The following is a 14,731-nucleotide window of genomic DNA, read 5'->3' on the forward strand; positions in this document are numbered from 1 at the left end:
TGCTCTTGCCATCTCAGAAGCCATCCAAGTAAAGCCTTTTAAATGGATGAGGTAATGTGCATAAAGGTTCAGTAACCCATGGCTGATTTTAATGGATGTGACATGTAACCCAGCAACATGGTGTGAACTTAATATTAGATTCAAGGAATAATATGCCATCTTCTAGAAAGAGCACTCAGCCACATCCCTGCTTGTGTCGTAAACTGCCTATTCCTCTGCCACTTGAAAAAGACCATTAAATCACTGCTTGCCTTTAAGGAGCATCAGCAGTTCAGCTTTAACATTCAGAGGCTACTAACCAGCAAAAGGCACAGTCATCCTGTCCCATATTAAGGGCGTTGTACACAGAGGCAGCCTATGAGGTTAGGCTGTCAAAAGCACTTGGGCATTCAAAACACAAACACATGTACATTAGACTACAACACTTGCTAAAGCACAGACCACATGTCAGAAACAACACCGTTTTCAGTGGCTCTGTAACGAGGTGAACAATTACACAAATATGAAAAGTGTAGCCACGCTCTCTTTCCCAACCGCTGAAGCACAACCTACCGCTGTCAGTGCCGTTAGCCGTTACAGTCTGGGTCCACGGGTCCTAATAAACGGTGACCCCGCCGACTACAAATACCCAAACCCACAGTGTAACAGTATTTACCTTTGTATTTTTCGAGTACATCCTCATAAGCCTGGAGGTAGTCCTTCTCGTCGGCGAGCATGTACGCCGACGGTGTGTAGTGAGCCATGGCCGGGGGGCTGCGGTGACTCGGCTCTTTAGCAGGCGGCTAATGGAGCTGGGACTGTGGGCTGGAGACCCGCGCAGCCCCGGCGCTATTGAGACCACACCCTCTTTGCCCAGTCCCCGCCCGGCACACGATAAACGGCCAATAAGCGCCAACCTCAGAACTGCTTGAGGTCTGCCATACCCTCTGCTATAATAAATAATTGCTACGATTTCACAATCTACACTAATTTAAAAAAATAAATATAAAAAACTATTAGATGGTTTGGTATTGTGAGTCTTGGTTCCTCCCAAGGTTTCTTCCTCGAGCTCTGAGAGAGTTTTTCCTTGCTACTGTCGCTGCTGGCTTGCTCACTGGGGGTCTTAGCTCTTTCATGTCTTCTTATGTTATTTCTTTTTTTCTGTCTTTTACTAATTACTAATTATGTAAAGCTGCTTTGTGACAACAACAGTTGTAAAAAACGCTATATAAATAAATTTGACTTGACTTGACCTTTGACCAACAATAGTAGCTACATCTTTCCATAAATAGTAACATTACAGTCAAGTTGGTTAGGAAAGTTATTTTTATATAAGTCATTTTGGAGTATTTATACTGGTCCATTCATAATAACATTATGTTAATGAGCAACAAAATACAAACAACGTGGCAAAAAAAAGAGTTTTGCATGAGATGTATATCTCGCAGGACATGCAATGCCATTTAAGGGAAATTTTAGTCATCATTACGACTTTTTTTGCTGCTTGATGCAAAAGGAAAATGCACCCTGTTCTAATTTTCCATAACATCTCTACTAGAGGTGGATGATATCTGCTTAATATCTTATCTTAATCTCGTAATATCTTATCTTAATATCTTAATATTAATTTTACTACAATACACAGAGTGTATTATTTATATTGTGACATGTTGGATTATTGATTGACATCTGGTGAAATCTGGTGACAATTCCTGTATTTCTAAATGTCACAAAATAAATGGCAGAAAAAACACTATTGCAGTGTTCATAAGTGTTCATATAACTGAGTGCCATGCACTCAAGGCTTATCGACGTGTGAGAGCAGCAAAGGCTTATTCCATCTGGGCGGAAAGGAAGGAATATTGTGGCATGTAGATGACAACCAGCATATTAGGCAGGTGGTATTAATGTTTGTGGCATATATCTAATATTTGTAATACACCGGGAGTACTGTTTGTATAAATTCCTTGAAAAATATATATTATATTATATTATATATTATATCTTAAACTGATCATAGATCAAGTTGTAATTTGTTGAGTGTACAGGACCATACCTAGGCACTGTGCAGTGATAATACACAATCCCCCTTCACATAAACACAAGCACAGGTCACATGTTTACATGCTCACACTGTCACATCAATTCTCATAATCAGCAGTCTAATTTGGCCTAATTACTTTTACATTAGACTGGGCCTGGCTGGTGTGGTAGGGATGCTCTGTGGATATGTGCCAATTTAAGGGCAAAAAGTTTTACACCAGTATTACCCCAATGTTCAAATTAAAATATCCAAGCACCATTCTGTAACTTGCATCTCTCCTCTGTGCAGGTGGCAGCAGTGTCTCCCAGTGTCAGTTGGCTGAGACTGCTCCTGCTGGCCAACACAACAGGGAGTGAACCAAAGCGCTTCATGGTCCTACTGCCCTCCTCATTTCCCACTCAGGGATGGCCTGAACAGAGCATCCTTGAAAGGGATGCAGTCACTGAGGACACCAACAGGATGAAAGAGCTTCATCTGTCACTGGCAAGAAACATGACATTTCTTAAACCACTGTACTGAATATCTAATATGAATATATGTTATGGTATAAACAAATACACAAATACAAAAACACTGAATTAAGTAGATATAAAGGCTATAAAGCTTAAGGGTAAAAGAAACAGCAACCACGTTTTAAGCATTTTTAAGAAATGTTGACACAGTAATAATAATCAGTTAAAAACAGGCTGTCCTTATCACATCAAACTGGACAAATAATATCTAAAATATAATCTTAGACTTTATGAGTATATCCAGTATGTGATCCTGTTTCCTTGATGTTTAGCTAACTCTGTGATCCATTGGGCAAACGCTTATTTATAACTGGTTAAGCACATTCACATTTCGTAGTGTATATAAGCCATGACAATGCAGATTTACCTCAGCTTTGATAAAGAAAAAAAAGAGGATGACGAAGACAAGCATCACCATCATCATCATCATCATCATCACGGCCTTTCAGATTTGAACGGGACACGGCATAAAGGCTTTAATTGATCGTAAAAAGCACGTGATAATTCACCTTTTGTTACTGAAGCAATATTACGTCACAATGCCTTAATATTCGATTTAAGTTCTGGCGTTTATGTAATCAATCGAACACAATTGTTTTGACTCGATCCTTCGGAAGCACGTAATCAGCGGTTTCAGTAACCTAAATAAAAACAGCTGTTTGTCACACGCCCTCAGGCTGGGAAACAACAGATTTCATTTCCAGGCTGGGGCCTACACCCAGTGTAATTCTGCATTCAGCTGTGAAATATGCGATCCAGCAGAACCAGCGGCGGCGGCGGCCAATCTTACCAGCTATCCGGAGCACTGCCCTCTCGGCTGGGTCCAGCACGGAGCCTCCCTGGATCTTGCGCTTGGACCGCTCGTGCCTGGGTAAATTCCAGGGCAGTGTATCCCCGGGCGCCGGCGACACGGAGCCGGACTTCAGACTGGAGTCGTCGTCGTCCGAGAAATCCGCCGAGGAGGACATGGAGCAGCGCAGGGACGCGGAGCCGGAGCTCTGTGAGGGGAAACAAAAGAGAAAGACAAGCTCGAGGTTGCGTAGCCTATTTTACCCGCAGCAAACAGCACAGAGCAGCACGGTGCCAGGCTCAATAAAGAAACAACAACAACACACGGGCGAAAGACGTTTTGCCTCATGTTGCTCTCACCGTCATTTTTTTTATTTTCTCCGCAATAAAAACGCGAATGAGCTTCAGGTCAGCATCGGTTCGGTTTCAACCCTCTCTCATACCTCTCTGTCTCTCACTGACGACGGCAGAGCAGAGCGAAAGCCATTCAGGGCTGGCCGGGAAGGTGAAAAAATCAAACCAAGTGCGTGTGGCTCCCCCGACAGGACAGCGAAAAGACTTACCGCCGCGTACATCTCCGCTGGAAAAACCGAGAGCCTGGTACCGCTCGCCATTTACAGCGCTTTCCTGACACAGCCACGCCCTTCTGATGGCATCCAGTCCATTCAGTCCCGCACTTGTAGCATCCGGACTGATCGCCGGCGTTAATATGATGCCAAATCCCTCAGAGAGAGAGGGAGAGGGTGCAGAATGGGGAGGGGAGGACAGCAGCTGAGCAGGGAGAGCGAGTCACAGTGTCTGTCTGGATCCAGATGGAAACGAGCTAGGCTACAAAGACAGCTGCTTGGTGTGACAGCGCCATCTCTTTGAGCTGCACGAAGCTGCTCTCGTCCAATCAGGTGTTTGACGTGCGTCCGATCTGGCATAGCATCCAAAAATAGCCTGGCTTTTTTAATTAGCAGGTGGAAAGTACATGGGTACGAGACGTATGATCCAGAAATATGACTTTAAAACCAGCACCGAGGTCTTCTGATGCACTCGGCCATGTTTTATAATGTGTAACTAAACTCCAGAAAGATTGGACTGTATTTATGAAATTGTAGACAAAAAGAGGCTGTTTACAACGGCAACATGCGGTTTTGTGACTGGACCGTGTTCAGATTTCACTGGACCATATGAAAAGCCAGGTGTAAGCAAGAGATTGACTGCCCAACCCCAGGCCCAAGAAGTATCAGGTTTTTCACTTACAGTATAGATTACTGAAGTAGCATCATAATTCCTATATTAGGAACTTCTAGAAGGTCTACAGTGTATTTCCAAATAGTAGAATTGATTGTGATTACCAAAAATCACAGCTATCACGCCCAAGTCAAAATACTAATTTTGCCACATACAAGCTAAAAATATACTGATATATTTAATATTCAAAATACCACAGTTGGTAACAAACCATCAAGCTTTGTAAAATGAGGTTAGTTATGTTGCTCTGACAGTAGTGGATGCTAGTTTGAGAAGCTGGTATGGTAAAGCAAAGTTAAAGTTTAATAGTCGACAAGACAAGAGTGTTAGCCTGCTTGTAGTAGCATGAATCTGGCAAGGTTCATGTTGTGGCATCCGTCACTGAAGCAGTTAAGTGACCTGAAGACGGAGTTTCAGCTAAGTGGGTAGATACGCAGTCTGCCTTTACAAACATTTGTAAAAGAATGGGTCATTCTAAAGAGCTCACTGAATTCCAGGGTAGTAATGTAATAGCACCCTCTGTTGCAACAAGTCAGTTATTCATGATTAAGTGTGAGTGGTATTACTGAAACATGGACATGGACACGTTTAGGAACCACAACAACTAAGCCCTGCCAAGTTTAAGTGGCAGACCAGGTAAAGACTGGGGTTGCCATATGCCACTGAGGTGCACAGTGCAATAAAAGTTGCAAACGCTCTGCTGACTCAATAGCTGCCTGGTTAGTTCCAAACCTGCTATGATTTACAATGTGATGCCATAAAAAGCTCCTGTAGGGGTAATGTGTAGGTGTCCCAACACTTTTGTCAATATAGTGTTCCTGCAGTATTGTTCTATAAATCTGTGATATATGTTACAGTAGGTGCCATATCACACAGGGAAACAAGCAATTAGCTAGTTATTGTCTATGTGAACCATGTCGTGGTTGGTGGTTTTGCGGAGTTCCTTTTTGCCTGTTGCTTGTGGTAGACTTTGTTAAGGCTGTGCTGTTTTAACAGCAGTAAAGAGCAATCTTTCAGCAAAAATAGCATGTTTTGAGTCTTCTTCCTTGCTGAAGCTATGCTGGTGTCAAAAGTGGGATATGGCCGACTGGAGCAGTGCATCAACAAACTTGAAGAGTGGTGTGGGTGGAGGTAGAATAAGTAATCCGGAGACAGACGATACCGAGCATAAATGCTGGGCTTTAAAGTGGCGCTAGTGCAGCTACCTATGGTGACTACTGGCAGAGCACAGGTGGAGAGCTGTACCATCGTAAACAGTGTTGCCCATTTTCTTCTAGTGACGAAAACCACCAAGTGTGACTGTGTAACATTACAGAAAATAGCAATGCTCCAAGCTGTAGCTGCCATTGACAGGAGCATTTGAGATCGAATGCAGATTGGGCATCGGACTATTGTGGATTACAGGAACTGGCTTGCGTTATACTAGCCCCGCTAAAAGAGTTAAGCCAGGTGGGCAAATAGACTGTTAAGGCGCCAACTGTTGAGGTACGCAGGAAAGGGAACAATGGGCAGGCAAAGACTTTGGTGGTAGAGAAGGCTTTGTAAAGGCTCTGTATGTCACTGGGATGGCTGACCCTCGAGGTGGGGCTGTGGGTCATCCACCACTGAGGGCAAAGTTATGCAGACTGCAGGATTCAGTGTTGCAAACAGGGAATTGGTTCTGCACTATAATTCCAAAAATGTATGATAAATGTTTTTGTTTTGGGTTTTTGACGTTTGAAAAGGACATCTAGCCAGTTACCTTCTATGTGCACCTTGGCTTAGTTGGTGGCTTTTGCTGTGTGTGTGTGTAAAGCTCTGAGTTCCTTTCTGCCTGTACTCTGTGCTAGCCTTTGTAAATGTTGCACTATTCTAAGAGCAATAGAAAGCAATCCATGAATGGCATTTCCTGAGTCCTCCTGGCTAATACAATATTTTCACAATCTCATAATTCAGATTTTCCAGCAGAATACAGAAGAAACTAGAATGAAGCTTGACTTTATCGTGGGTTTAGTATGGGCTTTTTGGAAATTATGATAAAATTACCTTGGATTTATCACCATACCATAGACCAAAAGAAAGCTTACAAACAGTTGAACATTACAAATGAGTCAAGGACATTTTCATTGTGATCACAATATGATCCAATATGAGGCAATTTGATACAAATCTTCTAAAGAGTATTCCAGAACAGTACTTCTAATCTGTTATTTGGAGCAGTAGTAGTAGTTTTCAACAAATAATAGATTAGAAATACCAGGATATACCAGGCAGCAAACAGAAACAGTGATTTGAAGCAAGAGTGACAGAACCTGGTGACAGGGGGTACTAAGCATTGACAGGGCATCAGACTACTGTGTAAATGACGAGGTGGTCAGATGGTGCTGTGTGCATCAGCTGCTAAACAGAACTCCTAATCTGTGCATTTTTAATTTTTATACATCCTCCCCCCTCTTCTCAGATTGTGTATTTAGAAGTTTAGATGCCAGCTGCCACACTGAATGCTGAACTAAGAAGCAGAAAAATAGAGTGCTTTACAGTTGCATAAACATATGTAGTATGTTGAACAGTATTTAGTATTTTAGTATTTTTTACTGGCTCAAAAGTAGCATCAGAACAAAAGATAAAATATATAGAAATGAAAAAACAAAGCTGAATCATTTTGTACACCTGAGATTAATCATTGTTGAGACTCTGTGTGGTGAGGGTTCGTTATATTTAAAGCCTCAGATTTAAAAACAGTAATGAAAAACTGTAATGAATGATTTTCCCACCTGAAAATCCAGCCACAGTATAATGGAAGATGAAAGAACCAGCAATTGTATATGACCTACAGAACACCTTTAATGTTTTTATTATTTGAACAAATAAAAATAAAAAACAGAAGATTTCTCTTATTTTGTCTTATAAGGCTCTGTTCTCTGTTCGAGACAGCTATTTGCTCCACATCAAGATAGGGCCATAATCAACATTTGTTGTTGTTTTTTTTCTTCATTTTTGTAAGGGGTTCCAGGTCAGGGCTCTTTAATGAGCATATTCATCTTCCTTTCTGTTTTTTTTAGTGGGACATTTCCTGATAACCTGACATCAGCGATGTTGACTATCTGAAGTTGAATGTTCTTCACTGAATTTGTGCTGTTATTGTTGCAGCTGGGCTTTTTTAAATCTAGGTGTTGCCAGTTTTGGGTTTACTGCTGCAGATATTAAGTAAGAGTCATGTATCTTCTCTTTGGTCTGTTGATGACTGTGCAAAAGTTTCATGGTCATCTTTCCAGGTTTCCAAGGTTGTCCAGGTTTTCTCCATGAAATACATAGTTTCAACTGTTTCCTTTAAGATGTACTCATTGTTCAGTTGAAGAAATGGTCCAGAAAGGTCTATAGTTTATGTAAAAGCTTATGTAAATGTTTCAGGCATTATTCATTATTCTATAATACATTCAGTATTAACCATTAAAACATTCAAAGTGATAAGCAAATTGGATGTAAAGTCAACCAAAAAGAAGCCAAAAAAGGAGTGCAGGGTAGTATGTACATCACAATAATGACATTAGGCCATAACGCTTAATGTGCTTACCATTATTAAGCCATGTCAAATAAAAGTGAAAATGAAAGCATTTAGGCCCTTTTGGCTTTCATCAGAGAAACTTCAGTGACTGAGATGTAGTCTGTGCCTAATTGCATTTCGATGTGAGTGCCCCCCTTCCTCCATTTTTTAACAAATAAGCTAATTTATATTAGGTCAAGAAAATGTGAACTTGCAACCTGTTCCTGGTATACTGTTCTGCTGCTTTTTCCAACCTAGCAGTTCAAGTAAAACAGTTATTTTTAAATAATCCACAACAGTCGGAAAAATACAAATTGTCAATACAGAACTTCTCAGGCTCAGTAGCATTAGCTAATATCTAGTACAATGTATCTAATGTACCACTGAAGTTTACCAGCAAAACATATTATAACAAATTATAGAACATGAGACAATAGATTAATAGAATAAATACATTATAGAATTTCAAACCACAATGAGTAAAATACTTGCTTTAACATTAAATTGTCTCTATAAAGTGGAGTTGGCTCCTAAAAGTAGCATAAACATGTATGATCAAAAAGGGAGTCTTCATTCTTTCTCTCTCACTTACATATTTGACATATCCTTTCCATTATAAAGCTCTCTCCTATACAAACATCCCTGATCAAATGTCTGTAATAATGGATCATCTCTGAACCCCTTAAGGATCAAATGAGGCAGAGTGAGTTAGGTCAATAAAGCTTGGGGAACATCTAACACTGACAATGTAATTTGAGGACACGTTAATGCCTCTGTCAGTGCTTCCCTGATTAATCCTCCACAAAGCTGAATAAAGCCAGAACACAGCAAAATCCCCAGTGTTTATTTAATACCTACAGTGTTCATTTAACCCTTAGGAATATTATCATCAGTTTCATAGACTACACTGAAAAAGGGAGAGCTTTCAATTTATATGATTCAGGTACATCAAGTGGTTGCTAATGAATAAAACAGGAAAACAAGTAAACAAATGCAAAGCAATTTTGTTGCCATAACATGTTTTATTCATGCGCAACCACTTGACCCATTTGAATCCTGAACCTTTTTTTTTCAGTATTAATGCATGCAATTTTGCGATGACATGATTTGTTACATTATTACAGTTTGTTAATTCATTACTTTTACATTTGATTTACATTTGAACTTATTTAACTTTTTTTACTCATTTTAACATAATAATAATGATAATAATAATAATAACTCTACATACATATATAGTCAAATTAAACCATGCTATTTGTTTTCAGTAATGGTAACAAGCTTTTTTTTCAAAGCTTCTAGGCCATATTATGATCATCTTAATAGGTAGAGGGAGGGTTCAGTGTGATGCTTGCTCTACCATTAAAGAATCCCCTCTGAGCCAGGATGCTGTTGGGAAACCCAGCCCAGGCATTAAGTATTTTTTTGCTCAAAAAACACAGACAATAGAATAACCACAATCACAATCAAATTACACCATTAAAATAAGTAGTGATTTATTGAATGTGAATGTGTTTATGCATTTTAAACCTCTCTGTGTAACTGTAACCAGTATCCAGTAACCATAGTTACTATCTAATACGTGGTTTGAGGATTAAAAAGAACCACTCATTTGCCATTTGTGCTGCACACATAGGAACTCACCGGTGAGGCATTTCCTGAGGCATTCAATGAGAAGCTGGGGTTAAGGTGCCTTGCTCCTCAAGGCCACTTCAACCTTCAAGCCATGGCTACTTAAAAAAAGGTAGTTACTATTTTTTGGGTTAGTACAAAGCTTTGGTTCTGTAGTGCAAAATCTTGATATACAATCTATTGCATTGGTGTTTTTATACATTTATTATAATATCATATTGTGTTTAATACAAGCATAAACACATGTGTAGATAAATAAATGTAGCTTTCTCCATAGGTGATTAAGACATGTTCACACTTCTGAATGTGAACACAGTATTAACTCTATTAACTCACAGTATTAACACTGAGGATTTTGCTGTGAATAAGTGATACAAATGTCTGCAACTGTGTTCAAGGTCATTGGCAAAAAAGCTACAAAGGATGTTGTAGTAATATGTATAACTATATATTATAAAGATATTTGTGACACATTTACAACATGGTTTATAAAAAAATGTGCATTATCCAGAGGAATTATTGAAGCACCGGATGAAGAAACAGCAAACACACCCACATGTCTCCACACTCTGGTCCACATCCTGTTTTCCCTAATGTAAATATCTGACAAAGAAGGCATTGGAGAGAAAGCAACCCGTCTGATCACCTTCCTGCCTTTCATCAGACTGGTAGCAAGCTTCAAAGATTACTCCAGATTTGTAAGATACTGTTGCTATTTTTTTAAAGTCACAGCTGCATTCAGTTGTCAGCACAGTCACAATCTCAAATCACCCTTTAGGGCCTGAATCCCACCACTGGGTTAATGATTATATGAGCAACGAATGCATATCTGAAGTAGAGTTAGTTTATGCAAGGCGTTACACACCAGAAATAAGAAAATATTTGATATATATATATTTTATAATTTGTAACAAAAATATTTAATTGTTTTGTTTCTTAAAGCATTTTATTTCAATTTTTTTTGTCTTCATAGACTTTGAGATGCAGTGATTTCAGTGGGTGGACTGACTCAGGTACTATCTTGAGAATATTAACACATTTGCCCTAGAAATGCACTTTACCTAATTAATAAACTAAGCTTACATTGAATTTGCTTTGAATTTCCATGATTTTAATGTGGCAAGTGGTCATAAGTGAATAACATCTGTTACATCAACACAGTTCTCATCAAAACTAGTTAACCTAAAGAATTGTGTTGATGTAACACTTTTATTTGTGCCCATAAATTCAAAGTGTCATTTTTTTCAGTTTCTCGTTCATTGTTTCTTTTGAAATCAGAAAAGGGTTTATTCTTCATTTGTTGGAGTAATTGTCTTTAGTGTCCAGGAAAGGCTTTCTATTTTCTGGAGCATAGCTGTGAGGATTTGACGGTATTCAGTGACCTCGGTGGCACAGTCGTAGGATACCCCTTTTTTAAGTTGAGCAAGTCTAATTTCTCTCCTGCTGGAGCTGGTCCAGTCAATAGACCACAGAACGGGACTGCCGAGTCCTGAGCTCTAAGGTACATAAAAATCACCTGTTCTTGACAACATTGAGTTCTGAATTCCTGAATTCCTCTGGAAGCTGATTCCTCCGATCTGCTCGTCACGTGCTTCATAGACTGGGTTTCCATAGCAACTGTCATGGGTAAGCAGCCGCACACATGTCACCATTCGCAATGTCAAGCGTCGGCTGCAGTGATGAAAGCATGGTGTCACTGCACTCTGGAACAGTGGAGGCACCTTCTCTAGTGTTGAGTCATGCTTCACCATCTGGCAGTCTGATAGATCAGTCTAGATTTGGCAGATGCAGGCAAACACTACTTGCCTGAGGACCAATAACCATTTGGGACAGTTTTCCTAGGGCTTGGGCTTGGCTTCTCAGTTCCTTAGTGCTTCCAACTTTGTTGCAACAGTTTGGGGTTTGAGGCCTTTTCTGAATTAGCATGTCAGTGCACCAATCTAATTTCCTGCACAAAAGCAAGCTCCATAGAGAATAATCTTCAGAACCCTAAACTTAACCCCATCCAATACTTTGAGATGAGCCCAGTATGTCTTTTGTGCTGTTGCTCCTGTGGCTAAATGGAAGCCCATGTTTTAAAGAGGAGGCTGCTACTACAGCAAACTTCCTATGAATGTCCATGCTTTTGGAATGAGATCTTTAACAAGTACATACAGAGGACAAGCTAATCAAATAATGATGGTATGTATGATTAGTGTAGAGGAAATAGGTGCCTGATCTCAAAACATGCATTTTGTGAGGATGACATGCCTGGATCAGAAATGTGAAAAGTGCACCTACTGGTTTGCGTGTTGGTGTTACTTGGACTGAGTGATAGAACTCAGGTTGCACTCTCTTCTTCACTTTGCGCTTCCTCAGAGCAGCAGTGGAGTCTGGGTCACTCTCTGGTATGTCTATGAGAGGCCTCTCTTGCGAAACTCTGACTCGAGCACTTCTCCTAGCATGCCGGGGGCTGTGCCGAAAACCCTGAAAACATAATACATCAGGCATGACTATCACTCGCTCAGTCGCCTCAGCAGTCCTTACCTTCATCACACTCACATTTCCGTTTCCTTACTGCTTTCTTTAGAAAGATGCTAGTATATCTAGTCATGTCTAGAGGTGGTAAATGTACAGTATAATTAAGTGAAAGAATTAAAAGTGGATATATATATATATGTATATATATATATATATATATATATATACTTGAAATAAAAGTAAAAGATATTTAAACATATATTTACATGTTTTTTTGTTTGTGTGGGTGTGTGACACTAAAAAATAAAAGGTAGTACAGTTTTGTTTTTTTTTTTACATACATTGATATTAAGATTTGATATTAAGATTTGATATTAAGATTTGCAACGAGTACTCTGAAATATTACATTTTAAATCTTCCAAAAATAACACAAAGGTACAATGACGAAATGCAATCACTCCAGTATATTCCCCCCTGGCTGTGTCAGCAGTAGCACGGGCCTGTTTATCGAACGCGCATGCGCAATGCTCATTTCACACTATTTCCAACGTATTCTCTAATGCACTTCAAAAAGTGTTATAATCTGTCTATAACACACTCAAACAGGCTCCAAGTTTCTTACAACAATCTACTTCTGCATTAAGACTCACAGAAAGAATGATGCGTTAGCTCTAAAGTGACCTTGACATGCGAGGAATAAAAGGGAAGAATTTACCTCAGATCGAAAATGGTGAGACCGAAGACCAGCTTCTGGAACAAAACGAGAAAGGATGAAACAGCCGGACCTCGGTTAGCTTAGTGTGTATGAGATAAATCTATTCACGCAACTGAAATATGGAGAAATTGTACCTTAAAGGCTGATTCTATGACAGGTAAGGTGTATATGCTACATCATACACCGAAGCTGCTGCAGCATAGCTTAGGGTGGATGAAAACTGAGATGCAGACGAATGTGAAATTCAGATTTTCAGGTCCACCTTAAATGGTGCAGCAGTTAGATCATTGCTGCTAAGAAGCCAGAGCGTAACTGCTGCACCATTTAAGGTGGAATGGAAAATTCCAACAAGAAGCTGCTGAATAAGAAGCCAATTTTACCCTACAGAAGGTGCCGAGCAGTAATGTGATTAAACAGCTAGGTGTCAGATAAAAATAGTAATTAAAAAAACGAATGAATTTGGACCACTGGGTCGTTTGCTGGCCACTCACCGCGACTCCTGGAGCGTCTCGCTAGCACTGATTTGATGGGGATTTTCTCATGGCGAAGTCTCCGGTGCCAGCAGCAGAGGAACAGGATTGTGGCGACGGTGCCGAGCAAAAGCAGCAGCAGCAGCAGCACACACTGCAGGCTGAGGGGTCTCAGCAAGACCAGAAACGCCGCAGCGATCATCGCGATGTAGGGCAGCCCCACCTGCGCCACAGGCTGCTGCCGGCTCTCCTGTCTATCGATAGGCTAAGGGTCCATGCTGAAGCCGGGGGGCTATCGGCTCACTCCGGGTTCCTAATATGCACACTATATCTGGAGGTCTGTTGAGTTCAATAACGTAAGACACCAACCCATGACTCAGCATCAGCCCCTGTTTTTACAGCTCAGCCGGGGCCAGCGAGCATCCGACTGCATCTGAGATCAGCAAAGCTGCAGAGAGGAGGATATTTAAAGGCATCAGCTCCGCACACACACTGCGGTCCCCGAGCCTCGGCTTTAAACAGCACGCGCGCGCGCGCGCATACACACATACAGGCATGCAGTCATGGATGTGTCACATCCTTACACACCAGCTGTTAGTCTGTCTTTAGGCTAGTTTTCATAAGCAGGAAATGCATTAAAACAGATAATAAACACAACACAGCAAACAGCAGTTACAGTCACAGTTTTGTGGTTTTCTACAATTAGAATTCTAGGATTTTAGAGATTTTTTGAGGGTTTTTTGTTTAAAATGTGTTTCAATAGTAAGATACATCCAAACTGGTGATTGCAGGTCCAGGGATGTCATTTTGTGTGGGCAGTTTTGTGCCTGGGTGAATTTGAATTCCACATAAGCTACAAATACGAAAAATAAAGGGCTGTATAAACAAATCCAGTAACAAACCTCATTTCCCAGGTGCAAAGCATCTTTTCTTTTTGAAGATTAATGTAATTTATGCATGATCCCTGACAAAATAACCATAATAAACTCAACTTAACTTTCTATCTATTAGACCTGTTTACATCTAGCATTAACATGCATTTTGTATCCGGAGAGAATCTGGATGTACTATGACCAGATTCTGAACACTTGACACTAAAATGCATCCCCAGTGTGAGATCCGATCCCGTAAACAACGGTTTCTCAAGGTGATTTTAGCTCTGATTCTCTGCAGTTTTTGGAGCTCTGTCTATAGTGTTTAGTGTATGCTGCTGCTCACAGACTATTTATGTAAACAAACACACAAGTGAACACAATGGGCAATATCATGATTGATGTCATGTCCACATATCAAGTCAATGAACTTCACTAAGCACTAATTGTTTAAAGAAGCGATCTGAGAGCTTGCAGATGCCCAAAAGATAGCTA

General features: G+C 40.3%; 1 protein-coding gene across 13 annotated transcripts in view; it reads right to left on the reverse strand.

Annotated features, from left to right (window-relative positions):
- dst (dystonin) overlaps positions 1-13,845 on the reverse strand; it is a 141,782-nt gene extending 127,937 nt beyond the window's left edge. For 8 of the 13 annotated variants that reach the window (XM_072677578.1, XM_072677575.1, XM_072677584.1 and 5 more), the window contains exons 1-4: positions 13,386-13,845; positions 12,895-12,929; positions 11,999-12,184; positions 3,326-3,533 (exon numbers count right to left, since the gene is read on the reverse strand). In XM_072677578.1, coding sequence (XP_072533679.1) covers positions 3,326-3,533; positions 11,999-12,184; positions 12,895-12,929; positions 13,386-13,566 — 610 coding nt within the window. In that variant the 5' untranslated portion in view covers positions 13,567-13,845. Of the gene's footprint in view, positions 1-655; positions 776-3,325; positions 3,534-3,684; positions 3,855-3,887; positions 4,098-11,998; positions 12,185-12,894; positions 12,930-13,385 lie in introns of those variants that run through there. The other 5 variants (XM_072677574.1, XM_072677587.1, XM_072677582.1 and 2 more) reach the window with 5 other exon arrangements.
- Between the last annotated feature and the right edge of the window lie 886 nt (positions 13,846-14,731).

Source organism: Salminus brasiliensis, chromosome 4 (genome assembly GCF_030463535.1).
Source record: "Salminus brasiliensis chromosome 4, fSalBra1.hap2, whole genome shotgun sequence".
Taxonomy (NCBI): domain Eukaryota; kingdom Metazoa; phylum Chordata; class Actinopteri; order Characiformes; family Bryconidae; genus Salminus; species Salminus brasiliensis.